Source organism: Leptonychotes weddellii, chromosome 4, assembly GCF_054177405.1.
Source record: "Leptonychotes weddellii isolate Sample4059 chromosome 4, ASM5417740v2, whole genome shotgun sequence".
Taxonomy (NCBI): Eukaryota; Metazoa; Chordata; class Mammalia; order Carnivora; family Phocidae; genus Leptonychotes; species Leptonychotes weddellii.
Window position 1 is genome coordinate 48,457,983 of NC_138372.1, and position 17,146 is coordinate 48,475,128.

Sequence of the window (17,146 nt, forward strand, 5' to 3'; positions counted from 1 at the left end):
TTAGGCTGCCTGCTCGGTGGGGAGCCTGCTTCTCTCCCTCCCTCTGCTGCTACCCCTGCTTGTTCTCATTCTCTCTAATATATGGGTGGATTTTTAAAATCTTTTTTTTTTTTTTAAAGATTTTATTTATTCATTTGAGACAAAGAGACACAGAGAGAGAGAGAGCATGAGCAGGGAGAGAGGCAGAGGGAAAGGGAGAAGCAGGCTCCCTGCTGAGCCAGGAGCCCGATGTGGGGCTCAATCCCAGGACCCTGGGATCATGACCTGGGCCGAAGGCAGACGCTTAACCATCTGAGCCACCCAGGTGCCGCTTAAAAATCTTTTTTTAAAAGTCTTTTTTCCATGTAAATTTGTTGTATATCTTGCGGTATGATTTAGATGTGCGAATTTCTATGTTCACATATTAAGTTCAAGTATTGTTGATACCATGGGAGCCAGAAATAAGTTATAGAGTTGTTTTTAATTTTGATGCCTAACATGCTGACCCATAATGTTCAGATTCCTAAACTAGGATCCTTAGGATTCTTTAGGGACTTACTAGCTTCAGGTCGAAGTTTGTGTTTGCCTTTTTTTTTTTTTTAAAGCTGAACTCAGATGTGAGCCTTCTTTCATTTTTTTAAAGGAGACAAGCCTCTTTTTTAAAGATTTTATTTATTTGACAGAGAGAGAGACAGCGAGAGAGGGAACACAAGGAGGGGGAGTGGGAGAGGGAGAAGCAGGCGTCCCGCTGAGCAGGGAGCCCGATGCGGGGCTCGATCCCAGAACCCTGGGATTATGACCTGAGCCAAAAGCAGACGCTTAACAACTGAGCCACCCAGGTGCCCCTCTTTTTTAATTTTTAATTTTAAAAATCCTCTCAGTCTTAACCCTGGTGGAAAAGAAATACCTTAAGCAGTGAAGACAGTTTTCCTTTCAGTTTAAGTTGAGTTGTGATGCAGGTTATATCATTGCAGTACAATACTAAGACTAAATGGGCTTTTGCTCTGCCAATTTGCTGTGACCTTTTTAGTCCACAGTTTCCTCAGCTTGTAAAAGGAGCAGTTTGAACTATACTCCAGAGACCCAGCTCTCAAGGTTAATTTCCCTCAGCCTTCTTAGAAGTTTTGTTTTTAACTGGAGCCATTTGCCATTATAGGCAACTTTTCTCACTGCCCCAAATTTGTAAATTCTAAATTTTATGAGAGTATTTATCTTCATCTTTTTGAGAGCCACCTAGGGGGAAAAAAGATGGTATTATATAGCAAGGTCTACAGAGATGAAATTATTCATTCATTAAATCATTTAAAAAATAAACATTTGTGGAATGGTTTGAGGAAGAAGCACTTCAGCTGAGTACGGAAGTAAGAAAGGGATTTGAACATAGAGGAATATGGAAGAGCTTTCCAGGAGAGAAAGGTCCATATGAAGAAAATCCCATGGCTAGAAATGGCCAAGAGCACTGAAGATTACATTGTTTCTGGAGCACATGATGGAAGGGGCATCTGAGAAGTTGGTTCATTTCAGAAAATAGAGACCCTCAAATGCTGGACTGAAGAATTGAACTTTATTCAGGAGACATTAGGCACTGTAAATGAAGCCAGGGACAAGAATTCTTGTGCTTCTTTATCTTTACTGTCTGATACACAGTAGACATTCAATAAATAACAGTTGGTTGAATGAGAGAATTAAAGATTTTTGAGAAAGGGAATGAAATGAAGATCCCCTTTAAGGGAATTTTTACCTGTCAACCATGTAACAACTAGAAGACCTAGTCTGATTGCATTTAAGTAGGCAAGGAACAAGTGGGGCATGAACTGGGCTATGGGCCCCCACTATCTTGGGCGTTAGAAGAGGGAGGAGCCAAAGGTGGTTGAGGTTGATTCTGAGTAAATGTAAGAGTGGTTGATGCCAGGTTCTAAGTCCTATTTGTACTATGTGTGCGCTCTTATCTTTCTTCTTACATTTGAATTTAGGGACCCAGTCAGATTCAACACCTTGCGTGAACAGGTCCCCATTAAATATCTACTGAAGCAGTTAGTGCATGGTAGCAAACCTGATTTTGTCTTTAGTTTTTGATGATGTAATGATGATGATAACAGAATTATTGAGCTACTTCACCTCTGGACAGAAATTTAAGTACCTTTATGCCTGTTTATGATAATTGTTTTCTTCTATTATTCTATTGTTAGAAGCTCTGATAGGAAATGTAGGTTGATGTTGACTTAGTTATCTCAGTTAGCAGATTTAATCATTAATATAGTAATAATATGAATAATTATTATATAATATTAATGACTGTATGCAAGGTAAATTTAAAAACATGAAATTTCCAAATACCTATGTATATCATTTTCAACTCAACTTGTCTGGATCCTGTTCAAGGCAGTTAATGTACAAGACATTGTACCAGATACTGTCTGATAGACAAAGATGAATAAAGCAGTCTGTACTTTAAGGAGCTCATAGAACATTAGAGTAAGCTAAGTGGACTGTGTCAAGTGCCATGAAAAATCCAAAGTCTCCTTTAGAAGAAAAAGCGATTATGAACAGAGGCCTCTGAGCACTCAGTCTTGGTAGAGAAGTGGTAGCTGGGGCCTTGAAGAGTGGAACTCCTGCAGGTAGACCTAGGGAAGGATGCTTCAGATGGAAACGAGCAAGCATTGTAAAGCTCTGAGTGTGCAGAGGTGGAAGATAGAGCTGCAGGGGAGGTTAAGAGATGTACTGGGCAGGGCTCAAAATCCTTGGTCAACTGGACACATTTTTCTCTGTAAACAGTAGATTTTAAAACAAAGGCTGTGGTCAGTCTGAGATTTGGGCAAATTAACTAGCTGGCAAAGGAAGGTTTGTGGGTAGTTGTGGTAGAGAGGAAGTTGCTTGTCGGGCCATCCTGATAATCTAGGAGAAAAGGAATGGCACCTCAAAGAAGGATTGCAGGAGAGTAAATGATGTCCCAGGTGGTGGTAGGTTACATAGAATGTATGTAGCCCCTAGACAGGGAGTATATAAAATCTGCCAATTAGATTTCACTGGAGATTTGGGTAGGGAGAAAGATTTTAAAAGATGGTTATAAATTTTAAATTGAGCATCTCAGGGGATAGAAATATATTAACTAAAAAGTAAAAATAAAAAGCAAAAGTTTTTTTTTTTTTTTTAAAGTAGGCTCTATGCCCAATGTGGGGCTTAAACTCATGATGAGATCAAGAGTAACATGGTTTACCTACTAGGCCAGCCAGGCACCCCAGCAAAAGATTTTTTAAGAGGAAGATGAATTCAGTATGAACATGCTGATTTTGCTTTCCAGTTCACAAAGATCATCCTGGGGAGGTGTTTGGCAAGTTGAGACTAGCCTGTAGCATCATTTTATTTTCATCCCACAAATCCTTCCCCCCTCCCCCACACCCCCCCCACATAACTATGTTATATGCATGACAGTTCAGGAGACAAAGCGAAGTTGAAATGTATAGTTTTAATGTGCTAATACATAGTTTTGTTTAAAATGATGTTTCTAGACATAATAGTTGACCCATATGTCGGCAGCTCCTATTTGGCTTCATCCTATTTTAAGGTAATGCACATGAAAAAATGCAAAGTGTTTAACTCTGTATACAGTTTCTTATAATAAGACTTATTGTTGCTCTTATGTTTTCTATGAAAAATAAAACATTGTGACTTAGCCAGGTGCTTTTGCACTTATGACTCTTGCTCTTTTTTTCTTTCCATGTCACAAGGTCAAATAATGTGACAAGCTTGGTCCTTGACAACAGAGTTTCATTTTATTGCAGGTCCTCTTCTTTCCCCAAGAAGGTGTGTTTTGTGTTTTTGCCCTCAAAGTGCCATATGGCAAATCTTAAGCTTTCAAGTTATTCTCCCTTATCTCAAACTTTCATCTCCAGTCCTTTGAAAAATTATTATTACCTACAGGCAGGTGAAATGTTACAGGTACAGTCTTTCTGGATATTAAGCACCAGAAGGATTTCAGTAGAGCTCAAAATTCAAGAAAGATTTTACAAAATGCTTTACATTTCAGAAGGCCAACTAAGTTACATTATTTAACGTCTGTAAAAGTTACCTATGTTTACACTTCAGTGAGATACTTCCTTAGGCTTTACTTCTGTAAATGTTATTTTACCTAGAGTATTCAAATGATCCTCTCAACAACTGTGGTGGGATAGGTACTGTCTCCTCCCCACCCCCCCTTCCATTATGCCCATGAGGAAGTAGGCTCAGAGGGGTTGTGTGCAGGCTCAGGGAGTAGGATTTGTCATCTGGGTTACCTGATTTCAAATCTTTTTTTTTTTTTTAATGATAAAATATTTTGACCAGTGGTAAAATTGGAATGGCTTACCTGCCAATTGAAATGCTGAACATTGTGTTCCTTCTTGGAATTTCACTTGAGGCTGTTGTATGACCCTCTGAAATTTCTGAGTTGGCTGAATATAAACCTCCCGTAGTTGGGTTAGTTTGTTTCTCAGTCTTAAAACCATGTTCCTGCAGTAATTTATGTCCTTTCAGTGCATGTGTGCACACGTGTGTGTAGATAGTAGATAGATATCTGTACCTAAAGGACAGTCGATGAACACTCTCCCAGCAGAAAGCATACCTGCATTTGGGTCAGCTGACGGTCCTTCTTTCCGGCTTTTCCTCTTGTGACCCTTACTCAAGGAAGGGAGACCTGCCACTGCTTAGAATACTGTATTTCACCAGGGGCCTTTTGTGGATTTTAGGGAGAGCTGATCCTATGATTTTCTTTTCTTTTTCCTCCTTTAAAAAAAAAAAAAAAAAAAAACGAGTCTCTGAAAGAAACAAGCTAGTACACTATACTAGCTTTAAGAAATAGACCCTATAGTAGCAGAGAACCGGAAGCTTCCCTTGAGCTTTTCGTATGTTTATTGTGCAAATAATATCAAAGTGTTTTCAAAGAATGCCAAGATTTAAAAGCCATTCTGTGTATAATCTCTTCTGGGGACTTCACTTGCCTCGTATGATGATGCACACGCACAGCTTTATTAACTTTGTGATGCTATGTCAGTAAAGCTTTGTGAGGACACAGCCATGAGTATTCCACGTCTTCTATTTCATGCTTCTTTCACAGAACAGGGAGATTCGGACAGGCCTCTTCCCTCTCCACTGCATATGTGTCTGAGAGGATGAACCAGTTCATCTGCAAGGTCATCTACTAACTCTGAGGTTCTTAGTGCTTCTCTTTGATGTCTGTGTCCTACCACTCACAGTTGTCGGCTATTTACGAAGGAAGAAGCCACACGAATTTCCAGTTTCTAGTCCTGGGAAGTCTCCACCCTCTTAGGTTTCATGCATTTATTCGTTCAGCAGACATTTACTGACTAAAGTCTTATCTTCACAGCCGACTCTGGGCCAGAGACCCTGGGGATACACACAGGAAAGGATCTCTCTTTGTGTCTTCTTAGCAAGGAAGAAAAGTATATAAATAAATAACCGTAGGGTATGTTAAGCCCTTCTTAGAGGTCAAGTGGCAGGATGGACATGGGCTGTGGGTCCCATCAGGCCTCCGTCCACCTGCTTGTATTCTTTCCTTTTTCCAGGTACTCTTCTTTCTTCTTCATGCACCCCTGCCACAACCTGGTGATGAGGAGGACAAGGATAAATGTGTAATGTGGTCATGGATCCACTTCCAATCCCTCTGGACGTCACCTGTGCACTTTTCCAAGCTTCCGTGAGAGAGTGGAGTAAATAAATAATACCAACACATAATGAATCGACACATGAGACACGAGATCACACGAAGGTCTCCGCTCCATGATCTCTGGGGTGGGAAAATGGTGAAAAAGAGATAGAGTTTGTTTGTAGGATACTTAGACTTTAATAGAGAAACTTTATTGCTCTGAAAGCCTTGCCTTCCAAGGGCGTTTGGTGCTGGCCCTGTTTCTGCTGTAGCTGAGTTGCTGAAGCCTGAAGGTTTAATCCTTATTACTGATAAGAGCAAAAAGAATGTGACTTATCTCTCCAATCTCTGCAGAGATGGAAGGAAAAACCATTTCTCGGAACGTGATTACACGTTATTTGACAGGTTTTCAGTTTGCCCATTAATTTAGGTGTTTGAATAAGTAAACTCGGTGTGGGGGGGTTCAAGTGTCATTTACTTTATAAACGTGATAGTTCCTTTTTGAAGTGATTCTACTCTTACCCCTTTCCTCTGCCATTCATAGAGTTTAAATATTTGCCAGTGCAGATGTTTGATTTTTATCTTAGCTCTCTCTTTGTTTAACTTTATTCTCATGGATGGTTAAGTGGAAGATAAGGGGGTTCTTGTTTAATTCTTTTCAACTGGTGTTGCTCAAATATTTGGAGAGCAGACACTTCCCAGAAAGAATGAGCAGGAACCTGGTTGGTTGGAGGTGAAGTGATCTCTCCCTATCCTGGTAGACCAGACACTGTTAGGCTGCTCCTAGGATCGGGGGGTTTGCTAGAGGTGAGCATTTCTCAGTGTCCAGGACTACTTTGAAAGGCTCCTAAAGCTACCAGTCGAGGTTATCGTGCTTTCTGTGCTTCCCAGAGAGATGTGTGCTCTTCTTAAAATGGAACTTGGTAGTTCAGCAGGCTTAGAGGCAAGGGCCTGCCTTGTGTTGTAAACTTCATCAGAGTCTCACCCCATTTGTTCCACACCGGCTTCTGATCTAATACTGGATTCTGCTTCCAGAAGAAATAGTGGGATTTTTTTTTTTTTAACGTTTTGCACCTGTCTTGGCATTTTAGCAGTGATTAGGAACAAGCAAACAAGTCAAAAATACTCTCCTATCCCATTAGCTGTCATCATAGTGGCTTTGTTAATGGACTCCACTAGCAGTTTAAGCCTTGCTCTTCTGAGAGATCCTCAGGGATTTGCTTTTTAAATTATTGCCTTAAAAATGTGTCTGTGAACAATACCGCATTTCCCCCTCACCCTGGGAATCCACACTGTGGGTGTGGTTTTTGTGCTAAGTGATAAATTGGGCAGGCTTCATTGGAAATGTTGAGGAAAACCCAGGGTTCTGAGTGATTTGCCTGGCAAATCACCTTCCATAGAAAATTTAAACAAAGACCAAAAAAGAGATTCAGGAAGTAAACCCGAACTGGTGTATATGTCTCTCTCCTTTATGTCTTTTTCTTTCTAAACTGGGACTCCACTGAAAAGTTGATTTACACTGTGAATCGTGGCTGAATGAAATCCAATTGGAACTCACTTGAACACTGTTTTGATGTAAGATTCAAAGCTTCTGCAAATTTATTTTATCTTCTACATTTGCTGATCTCCTGCTTGTAAATCCTGTTGAAGGAGAATAAAAATGACTGCAGCCTGATGGGAATTAAATGTCTGAAGTTCAAAGCAGTTTGCACATCAGAGCAAACGTCAATCAAATGAACATCTTGCAAGCCAGGCAGGGAGTGAATTTCTCCATGGGGAAGAGATCAAAGTGGGAGTCACAGTTCTGTTTTCTCCCTCGGGATGCAGTTTCGATCAGTTGTTCATGAAAGTAAATCCAGAAGGAAGGTTTTTTTTTTTCCCCCTCAAACTTACGGGCGTAGGAAAGATAGAGTTATTTGAAACTGAATTTCAGGCACTGGTTTTATCTTATGAAAATAAGTACAGAAAGCATTCATAATCCAATATCTCCTTTTTTTAGAGTGAGAGTCTATAGGAGATTTAGATAGGATCGTTCTCTTCTTATAATTCCTTTTTTTTAAAGCACGTATGTAGAGATAAGTTGAATTGCCCTGCTCATTTTATATGACAATCTATGATTTTACCAGTGGAATTTTACCTGGAATTACATAAATGTGACTGACAGCTAATATACTTCTCAATGAAAAAATCTTTTAGGTAACCCCTAAGAGTGACTGACATGTTTTTATAAAGTATTGTAAGCATGAACTTTACATTTCTCTGAGTCCCCAAATCGGGCTGAATAGTAGGTTTCTTTTTTATAAATAGTATTTAGAAGAGGCACACGTGCATATAATGCATTCCCATCTTAGGCAAGGCAACCATTTCCCTGGGGCTTGGAGGTGGCTCGTGTAACGAGGACGCTAAACAAGTGTGTGGAGTCCAGAAGAGAAGCAGACTAGTGAGCGTGGGTGAGTGGAGGGTGGAGTGATAATCAGGGTTTTTGCTCTTGTAATTGCATCTATCTGGCTCACCAGCTTGGGACACACATTCTCCTGTATCTCTAAGCCCCCTGTTGACACCTAATTCCTTACCTGACTGGCATGTCAGCAGTGTAGGCAGCGACAGAAGCAGAGTTGAGGTTTCTTTGTAGGCATTTTGTGTTAACCCAGCTGGGGAGTGCATGCTCCCCATGGCTGAGGTTCAGCACATGTGAAGGAACTCAAGACCACTGAGATTAGTGTGAGATGGTTACCGTGTAAAGAATGCCATCTAGCAGGAAGCAGGAGGAAGGAGAGTGGGTGACAGGTCTCTGACTGTGGGGGCTTGATAGGAGTAAATTAACTTAAAACCGCCAGCATTCACCGCATGCATTATTACTCAGAGCAAGAATTAAGTCAGATTTCGGAATGAGGTGACAATCTGTTCATCATTTACTAGTAAACTTTGAGAACCCCCGTGTCCTTGAGCTAACAAGACAGAGGTCAGATTGCCCTCTGGCTAAGGTTGTCCTGGAAGGTGGGTATTTCCATCAGGACTGTCCTCTGGATTCCTTCAGAAGAAAGAACTCCTTCAGGTATTTTTACATTTTATTTTTGGATCAGGTTTGCTCTCTGGAAGCCTGTGTGTTCGCACCACATTAGTCGGGACTTTCCTGAGTTGCGTTTCAGTATTATGCCTTGCCCACCGTTACCATAAACCCTAAGCTGTGGCCATTGTCCATTATGTCGTTCTGCATCCTATATTCATTGTCCCATGTGAGAATTTTCAGAATTTGGTGCGGTTTTTTCTTTCTTGGTGTTGTCTTAATTCTGTTGTCTTTGTTGTACATAAGCCGTTTGTTCAAGGTTCTCAGATTTTCAGAATGCCAGGATCTTTCAGCGGAGAACTGAATGGTGCCAGGAAAAGGAGAAAGCTGGCATGCGCGGGCACCCAGTCTGCTGTATCGCTTCTCTGTGCAGAGAATGAACATGCGCACTCCCCTATCCACTGGTTCCCCGAAACACCTCAGATGTCCGTGCTGAATGGGAAGGGAGCTTGAGGCTTTCTTTTCTAGAATGGAATAATAAAAAGTAATTCTCTTAATGGCCAATGCCATAGCTATGCCCCTGGTGAACACTTAAGTTCTCGACCATTAATAAAGAACTGCCTGCCTTTGATATCTTCTTCCTCCACATGCTTACCTTTGTCCATAGAGCTCTTTCTCTGTGGCTATGCATTGTGAAGCCTTATGTTTAGCTACTATCATTTTTTAAAGATTTTTATTTAGGGAAGAGAGAGTGAGAGAGAGAGAAAGTGCGCGAGCGAGTGAGGCGAGAGGCACAGGGAGAAAGAAGCAAACTCCCCACTGAGCCGGGAGCCCAATGTGGGGCTCCATCCCAGGACCCTGAGATCATGACCTGAGCTGAAGGCAGATGCTTAACCTCCTGAGCCACCCCCAGCTACTGTCATTTTCTATTAAGTGAAAAGCAAAGATTTCCCCTATGCCTTACAATCTTTCAGAGTACTCTTTTCCTCTGAGAGAACTGAATTCTCCTTCAGCTATTTTAGATAATGTTTAATGATAATTTGTTGATTTATTGAGATGCATTGTAGTGTACTCATTTTGAATAAGAGCTGGAATATATGTTCACATCTTGGTTCTGTTTGCTTCCCAGCTGCGAACCTTAGGCTTCTTGATTTAACATTTCTGTGCCTCAGTTTCCAGGCATTCAAATGGAGGTAATAATAGTACTTTTCTCAGGCTTTGTGAAGATCAGATGAGTTAATCCACGTAAAGCACTTGGAACATATGATGAGCACTTAGTAGCTGGTAACTGTTACTAACACCCAGTACTAGTTCTTACTATTTATTAAACGCTTACTGTGTACCAGGCCATTTTCTGTGAAGAGCCATTTTCTGATTTGATTCTTAATACAACCTTATGAAATAGGTACTATTATTACCATTTTATGGATGAGAAAAAACAGAGGCTTAGAAATCCTAAGTTACGTGCAAAAAGTATACAGCAAAATGCGGTTTAAACCCAAACTGCACTCCAGGTCCTTGCACCTCTCTAGCCCATGCTCCTGACCATGACCTAACCATGCTCTGCCACAGTGGCAGTGTTTTGTTCATCATAGATGTTGAATGAATATGACTGGACAAGATACCCAGAGCTTTCCAGTGACTTAGCTCTCTGCCCTTGCTCATTAGTCAGTCACCAATAAGAATTTATGGGATACTACACATTGCCAGCAGTGTGCTAGACCTGAGAGAGAAAATACAAATCCTCGAGTGACTTACAGTCCCACTGGGGGAACTGAGACTTCTCAAATACGTGAAAGGCTTTAGAAAGAATTGAGAGTTCAGTCGCCGTGTGGCAGGGTTTACCCAAGAAGGCTTCTATACAAAAATCTTTGGTGTCTCATCTCTCACTTGACACAGCCTTATTTGGTATATAGAAAAAGTGGAAAAAGTAAGATAATTTGCTCATTATAATTTTTTAATTTTTTTTTTAAAGGTTTTATTTGTTTATCTGACAGAGAGACAGCCAAAGAGGGAACACAAGCAGGGGGAGTGGGAGAGGGAGAAGCAGCCTTCCTGCGGAGCAGGGAGCCCGATGTGGGGCTCGATCACAGGACCTTGGGATCATGACCTGAGCCAAAGGCAGACGCTTAACAACTGAGCCACCCAGGCGCCCCTCATTATAATTTTTTTTAAGATTTTATTTATTTGACAGAGCATGTGCACAAGCAGGGGGAGCAGCAGGGAGAGGGAGAAGCAGGCTCCCCACTGAGCAGAGAGCCCAACATGGAACTCGATCCCAGGACCCTGAGATCATGACCTGAGCCAAAAGCAACCGACAGAGCCACCCAGGCGCCCCTCATTATAATTTATATTAAATTTTGGTCGACTGGTATTGTTATTATAAATGGAATCTAAACCCACACATCACCTATGATGATACTGTCTTAAGTCTGATTACAAAACAATGTAAAAAATAAGGGGTTTCTGAGTGGCTCAGTCAGTTGAGTGTCTGACCTTGATTTCTGCTCAGGTCGTGATCTCGGGGTCGTGGGATCAAGCCCCGTGTCGGGTTCTGTGCTGGGCGTGGAGCCTGCTTGGGATTCTCTCCCTCTCCCCTGGCTCATGGGTACACGTGCATGCTCTCTCTCTCTCTCTAAAAATAAATTTTTAAAAATGAGACACAAGCATGGAATTAAGACACAGAATGGCACTAGTAAGTTTGGAGGAGAAAGGGCTGGAACTGACAGAAGTTTCAGGGAGGAGAAGAAAAGCTGGGCTTTGTTGAGTGCACTGGACACTGGAGAACATCATAGTTGGGATCCAGCAGTTAATGGACTGATCTGGTTAGGACTAAAGGTTGGGAGATAGTGGGAAGAGAAGGTTGGGTAAATTATTGGTGACAAGTACTACATTATGAAACCTTTTTATAACTCACAAATGTTTACTGAGCACTTTTGTTAATGAGTCACTTCCATGTTTTATTGCTATAAAAATGTTTTTGATAATGCTCTTCAGGATGGTCTTTTCAGTACAGAAAGGAAAGCAACCTATAAAAATAGTTTCCTTGGGGCGCCTTGGTGGCTCAGTTGGTTAAGTGGCTGCCTTCAGCTCAGGTCATAATCCCAGGGTCCTGGGATCGAGCCCCGCATCCAGCTCCCTGCTCGGCGGGGAGCCTGCTTCATCCTCTCCCTCTGCCTGCTACTCTGTCTACTTGTGCTCTCTATCTCTCTGTCAAATAAATAAATAAAAAATCTTAAAAAAAATAATAATAATAATTTCCTTGCCGTGGTACTCAGGGCAACCGTTCATTTAACAAAGACATGGAGAGTCTATTTGAGTTTAGCACCAGGCTGCAGACTTCACAAGGGGTGGGCTGATAGCCCAGGTCTTGGCCATGGAGACTCCAGGGAGACAGGGGTTCTCACCAAACTTACACTTCTCCCGGGAGAAATTGTCAATGACTCTTGAGTTGCCCCTCTTAGCAAGTTCTTCATTATGTGTCACTTAAGTTAAGGAGTGTGGTGTGCGGCTCATCCTTGGACAGGGAGTTGGATGATGGGTTCAAGCCTCTCTTCATGGTGTCACTTTTCTCAGTTGTGAAGTGGGTAGGTCTAAAAGGGGTGGGATGCCTGGCTGGCTCAGTCGGAAGACCCTGTCACTCTTGATGTCAGGGTCATGAGTTCGAGCCCCACGTTGGGTGTAGAGATAACTAAAATAAAAACCTTTAAAAAAATAAAAGGGGTTTGTAATTTGTACAGCATAGTCCAGATGTGAGTTGCAGGCACATCTACAAATTACTCTGTTCTCTTGATTCAAATTGGAAGACCTTCTGTCTTTGAGGCATACTGTTTTTGAGGCATACTTTGAAGTACCTGTGTTTACACAGAAAACCATCCTACTGCTTTATTTCTAAAGGAATCTACACAGCAAGATTGGTGGGTTTCTCCTTTCTGGAGAGCCTGCCAAAGTCAGATTCCTGGGCCTTACCTCAGACTCATTAAATCAGACTCTCCTAGGGTAGATCCTAGGAATCTGCATTCCAACATGCATCCCAGGTGATTCTGATATGCTAGACTTTCAGGAATTAGGAACCATACATCTGAGTTATGGTCCTCTTTTGCTTGGACTTCCAGAGCCTTCTGGGGAGCCCAGAACAGGACTAGGCATCGGCACCACGGATGCTTACAGAAAATCAGTGAATAGGAGTGCCTGATTTGACAAGAACAATGCTGAGTGTTATATATACATAGCGGTGCCTGCCCTCAAGGAGATCTTGTCTGTTCATATAGCGATAAGAATCCACCCATGAAAAATACTCAAATGGAGCCATAAATTAAAAATTATGGCACATGCTTTGAGAGAAGATGGAGGCATTTGATACAGAATGAGAAATCATCCACAGTCAGAATAGGACTTTCTGGGAGAGTAATAAGTGAATAGAGACCGGAAGCCTGACTGGATAAATAATCCAGAGAAACATACAGAATTGTACTTGTCCAATATGGTAACCACTATTCAGTGATGATTTACATTTAAGATAAAGTTATGCAAAATAGAAAATTTGGTATGTTCACTGGAATTAAACACTTTTTAAAATTTAGCGTCTAAGTTATATTTGCTACACTTCAAATTCTCAATAGCCACATGTAGCTACCATATTAGACAATGCAAAAATAATACATTTTTATCATTTCAGAGAATTCTCTTGGACTGCCCTGATCTGGGCCAGGGGTAGTGAAACAAGTCTGACACACTGCCTATTTTTGAAAATTAAGTTTTATCGGCACACAGCCACACTCATTCTTTGCGAATGCTCTTTGGCTGCTTGCACACTACAATGGCAGAGTTTTAGCAGTTGTGATAGAGACTATAGCCAGCCAACAAAGCCTCAGTATTCTGTGGTCTTTCATTAAAAAGCATGTGAGGGAATAGATTTAACGTGGCTATGTAGGGCAAGGAGAGCAGGTGAGTTCCTTGTATAGTGCGCTCTTGCTACCCAGATGTTCAAAGGCTACAAGAGAGGCATAGTGAGATTATGTTGCTTTGCCCGCATGCACACAGGCAGCTGCTGATGTATTAATTTCTTCTTTTCTCTCCATCTGTGGCTTTTGAGGCAGCAGTCTCTTGTCTAGACAAATTGGAGCAGGTCCAAGGAAGAGCAACCACACTGGTGAAGCAACTTTGTCCTTGGAGGCACAGTTGACAGTGTTGATACAATTCTGTCCTGGGCTGGAGGCTGAACTAAAGTTCTCTTAAAATCCAGTTACCTCTTCCTTTGAGATGATATGTATTCCAAACAAAGCTGTTTAACTTTTGTTGTGGAACCCAACGCACCATGTGAAGATCTAGTCCCCTTGCTTATACAATCAATTCAACATAGTGGAGATTTCATATGATGAGATATGATCGACGGATATCAAAGTTCATGTGAAAAATCAAGTGGATCTTGATTTTTAGGAGTGTTACTTCTAGGTCATGTAGCTTCTCTCCCTGTGCAAATGGAATTTCATCAATGGCATTTATTAGCTGAGGTATACATTTTAACACAAATTTAAAAAACCCTAATTTCAGATTGAGTTAATTCCATGGGAAACTCTTAGAAATTTCAGGAGTCTTATCAGTATATGAAATCCAAATGGGTTATTTAGAAATTTAAGATTTTTTGCTTTTGTTACTTCTGGATTAAGTTCACTTAAAAATACTCGTAGGAAGAAAAGTACTCATAGAGACTATATATGATTGAGATGGTACATTTTCCTCTTATTTTCTTGCAGATAATTGTTTGCTGTAGCAAATGAGTCACTGATTTATCAGCAACTAGCCAGAGGACTAGTGTTGTTCTAGCCCTAGTCCTAGCATTGCACTACCATTGGAAATCAAAAAGACCTTCACCTTATTTACATTACAATCCAGAATGTGCAAACTATGTGTTCTATACCATGAGAGGAACTGTTATCTCTGTATTTTTTTTTTTAATTTTCTTCCTTAGATAAGAAAATTGAGGCTCAGAAAATTGGAGTTTGTCTAGAGTCACAGGTTTAATAGTGACAGAGCAGGGAATCAAGTCTAGATGTTTCCTACTCCACAAACATTCTTTTTCCTTCACTATTTTTGTTCTTTGTCACTGGTTTTCAGATAAGATAATTTAAAGACTTGTTTTATATATAACATCAGAGCTTAAGTCTGAATTTTGTCAAATCTGTTTTCTGTATGATTTTATCAGTAGTACCTGACTCAAATTCATTGCAGCAAGAATTGGATCAAAGGATGGTTATTTTTTTTTTTTAATCTCCTTAGAACTGAACTTGATTTCTAAAGCCTTCCAGAAGCAGATGTTTTTCCCCATACTTGTGAAGTGATTCTTTTCAACGTTTAAAATCTAAATCACAATTTACTATTTATGAGCTGCCCTCATATGCAATACGAATTATTTTGTTGGTTTGGTTTTTTTTTAATTTAATAACCACTAAATAAATATTGCTAATTCTCTTCTATTGTTTCAGATTTGATGGGAACTTTAATACCAATGTATCTAGAACAATTAGTTGCGATCGACTTTCTACCACTGTTAATAGCCGGGCCTTCAATCCAGGACGAGATTTAAATTCAGGTCAGTAATCTCTTGGTTTATAAAGGTGAACTATATTCCACCACATTCAAGTTGAATAAAGGTATTGCTTTAGACATTTTCCCTTAAGATTTGAAGAGAAAATATCATCCGTAAAATTGGATATTTCTTTCTGGAAAGTTGACACTCAGGGAAGGAAAAAAGAAAAGAGCTGAACTGTATTGAGCATTTACTATATAGTATACATATGGCTAGACTCTTCATTATCTCATTTGTTAGGAGTTTTACATTTGTTATTTTAAAGATTATTTTAGAGACCCGGTTATCTTTGCAGTAAAAAGTATTGAATTTATATTCCCTATTTGTAATTTTTAATTTGTCTTGGTATTTTGGCAAAAAGGATAAGGGAGAATTTCTAATAAACAGTGGTAGGATGCTATATATTGAAGTTGAACTTTGTTCTCAGTTTTGTTAAGACTTAGTCATATGCGAGATGCTTGCCACCTCAAACGAAGCCTGAATTATGGCGGCTTCTGCGCCGGCCCCGCACATGGCTGACTTTCCGGCTGAGGGTCGGTGCAGTTACTACGTGGAAAAGAAGAAGCGGTTCTGCAGGATGGTGGTGGCGGCAGGGAAAAGATTCTGTGGGGAACACGCTGGAGCCGCGGAGGAAGAAAATGCTCGGAAAAGAATTCTCTGTCCTTTAGATCCAAAACACACAGTATATGAAGATCAACTAGCAAAGCATTTGAAAAAATGTAACTCAAGAGAGAAGCCAAAACCTGACTTCTTTATTCAAGATATTAACGCAGGCTTAAAAGATGGAACAGAAATACCTGAACAGTTAGTTCCAATTTCTTCTCTCTCTGAAGAGCAGTTGGAAAACTTAATTAAGAAATTGAGGAAAGCAAGTGAAGGTTTGAACTCTACACTTAAAGATCAAATTATGTCCCATCCAGCATTGCATGATGCCCTTAATGACCCTAAAAATGGTGATTCTGCAACCAAACACCTGAAACAGCAGGCTTCTATTTTAGGTAACATTGAAAAATTAAAGTTACTTGGTCCAAGAAGATGCTTTGTCGAGTTTGGAGCAGGAAAGGGAAAATTATCTCATTGGGTTGATATTGCATTAAAAGATGCTGAGAAAGTTCACTTCATCCTAGTAGAAAAGGTGACCACGAGATTCAAGGTAGATGGCAAACACAGAAAGAAAAATTCAGTATTCAAGAGACTTCAAATTGATATTCAACATTTGTGTTTGAATAAGATTCCTTTGCTAAGCAAAGAAAAACTACCTGTGGTAGGAATTGGAAAGCATCTGTGTGGTGTGGCAACAGATCTTGCATTACGATGTTTGGTTGAAACCTATGCTGCCAGTTGTGAGGAAAGGACTGAAGAACCTTTAGCCAAACGCATAAAGAATGATAAAACAGAGAAAGAAATTAACACTTTGGCCAAGGAAGGAAATGAGAAAAATGTCCCAGAGAAGTGGAGCCCTGTGGCTGGCATTGTTATTGCACTCTGTTGTCACCACAGGTGTGATTGGAGACATTATGTGGGCAAAGAGTATTTCAGGGCTCTAGGCCTTGGAGCAGTGGAATTCCACTACTTCCAGCGAATGAGTAGTTGGGCGACTTGTGGGATGCGAAAAACATCTTTGGAAGCCTCCAATCTTACCACAAAGAGAAAAGATAAGCAGAATGGTGACAGTGAAGAGCATGATGACGGGGGATGCAGAATCACGGATGAAAGCACCAAGAGTGTCCTTGGGTTCCTTACTGTTGAAGAAAAGAAGAAAATAGGGCATCTTTGTAAATTGCTGATTGACCAAGGCCGAGTCGAGTATTTACAGCAGAAAGGATTCAGTCCTGCTTTACAGTATTATACAGATCCTCTGGTATCTTTGGAAAATGTATTGTTAACTGCTTTACCAAATCATTCTTCATCACCAGAAACAACTGCTTAA

The 17,146-nt window shown here is 40.6% G+C and overlaps 2 protein-coding genes across 3 annotated transcripts in view; both read left to right on the top strand.

The window, feature by feature from the left end:
• The window catches only part of CACHD1 (cache domain containing 1), a 205,537-nt gene that overhangs the window by 112,007 nt on the left and 76,384 nt on the right, over window positions 1-17,146 (top strand). For both annotated transcript variants that reach the window (XM_081818551.1, XM_081818552.1), the window contains exon 4: window positions 15,113-15,219. In XM_081818551.1, the coding sequence (XP_081674677.1) occupies window positions 15,113-15,219 (107 nt within the window). The remainder of the gene's footprint in view (window positions 1-15,112; window positions 15,220-17,146) is intronic.
• Window positions 15,675-17,146, top strand: LOC102736220 (tRNA:m(4)X modification enzyme TRM13 homolog). Its single transcript, XM_031018777.2, has one exon. The coding sequence runs from the start codon at window positions 15,701-15,703 to the stop codon at window positions 17,144-17,146; it is 1,446 nt and encodes a 481-aa protein (XP_030874637.2). The 5' UTR covers window positions 15,675-15,700.

Bases quoted from the DNA above. Each gene is read 5' to 3' on its own strand.
- LOC102736220 (XM_031018777.2), top strand. From the start codon at position 15,701: ATGGCGGCTTCTGCGCCGGCCCCGCACATGGCTGACTTTCCGGCTGAG.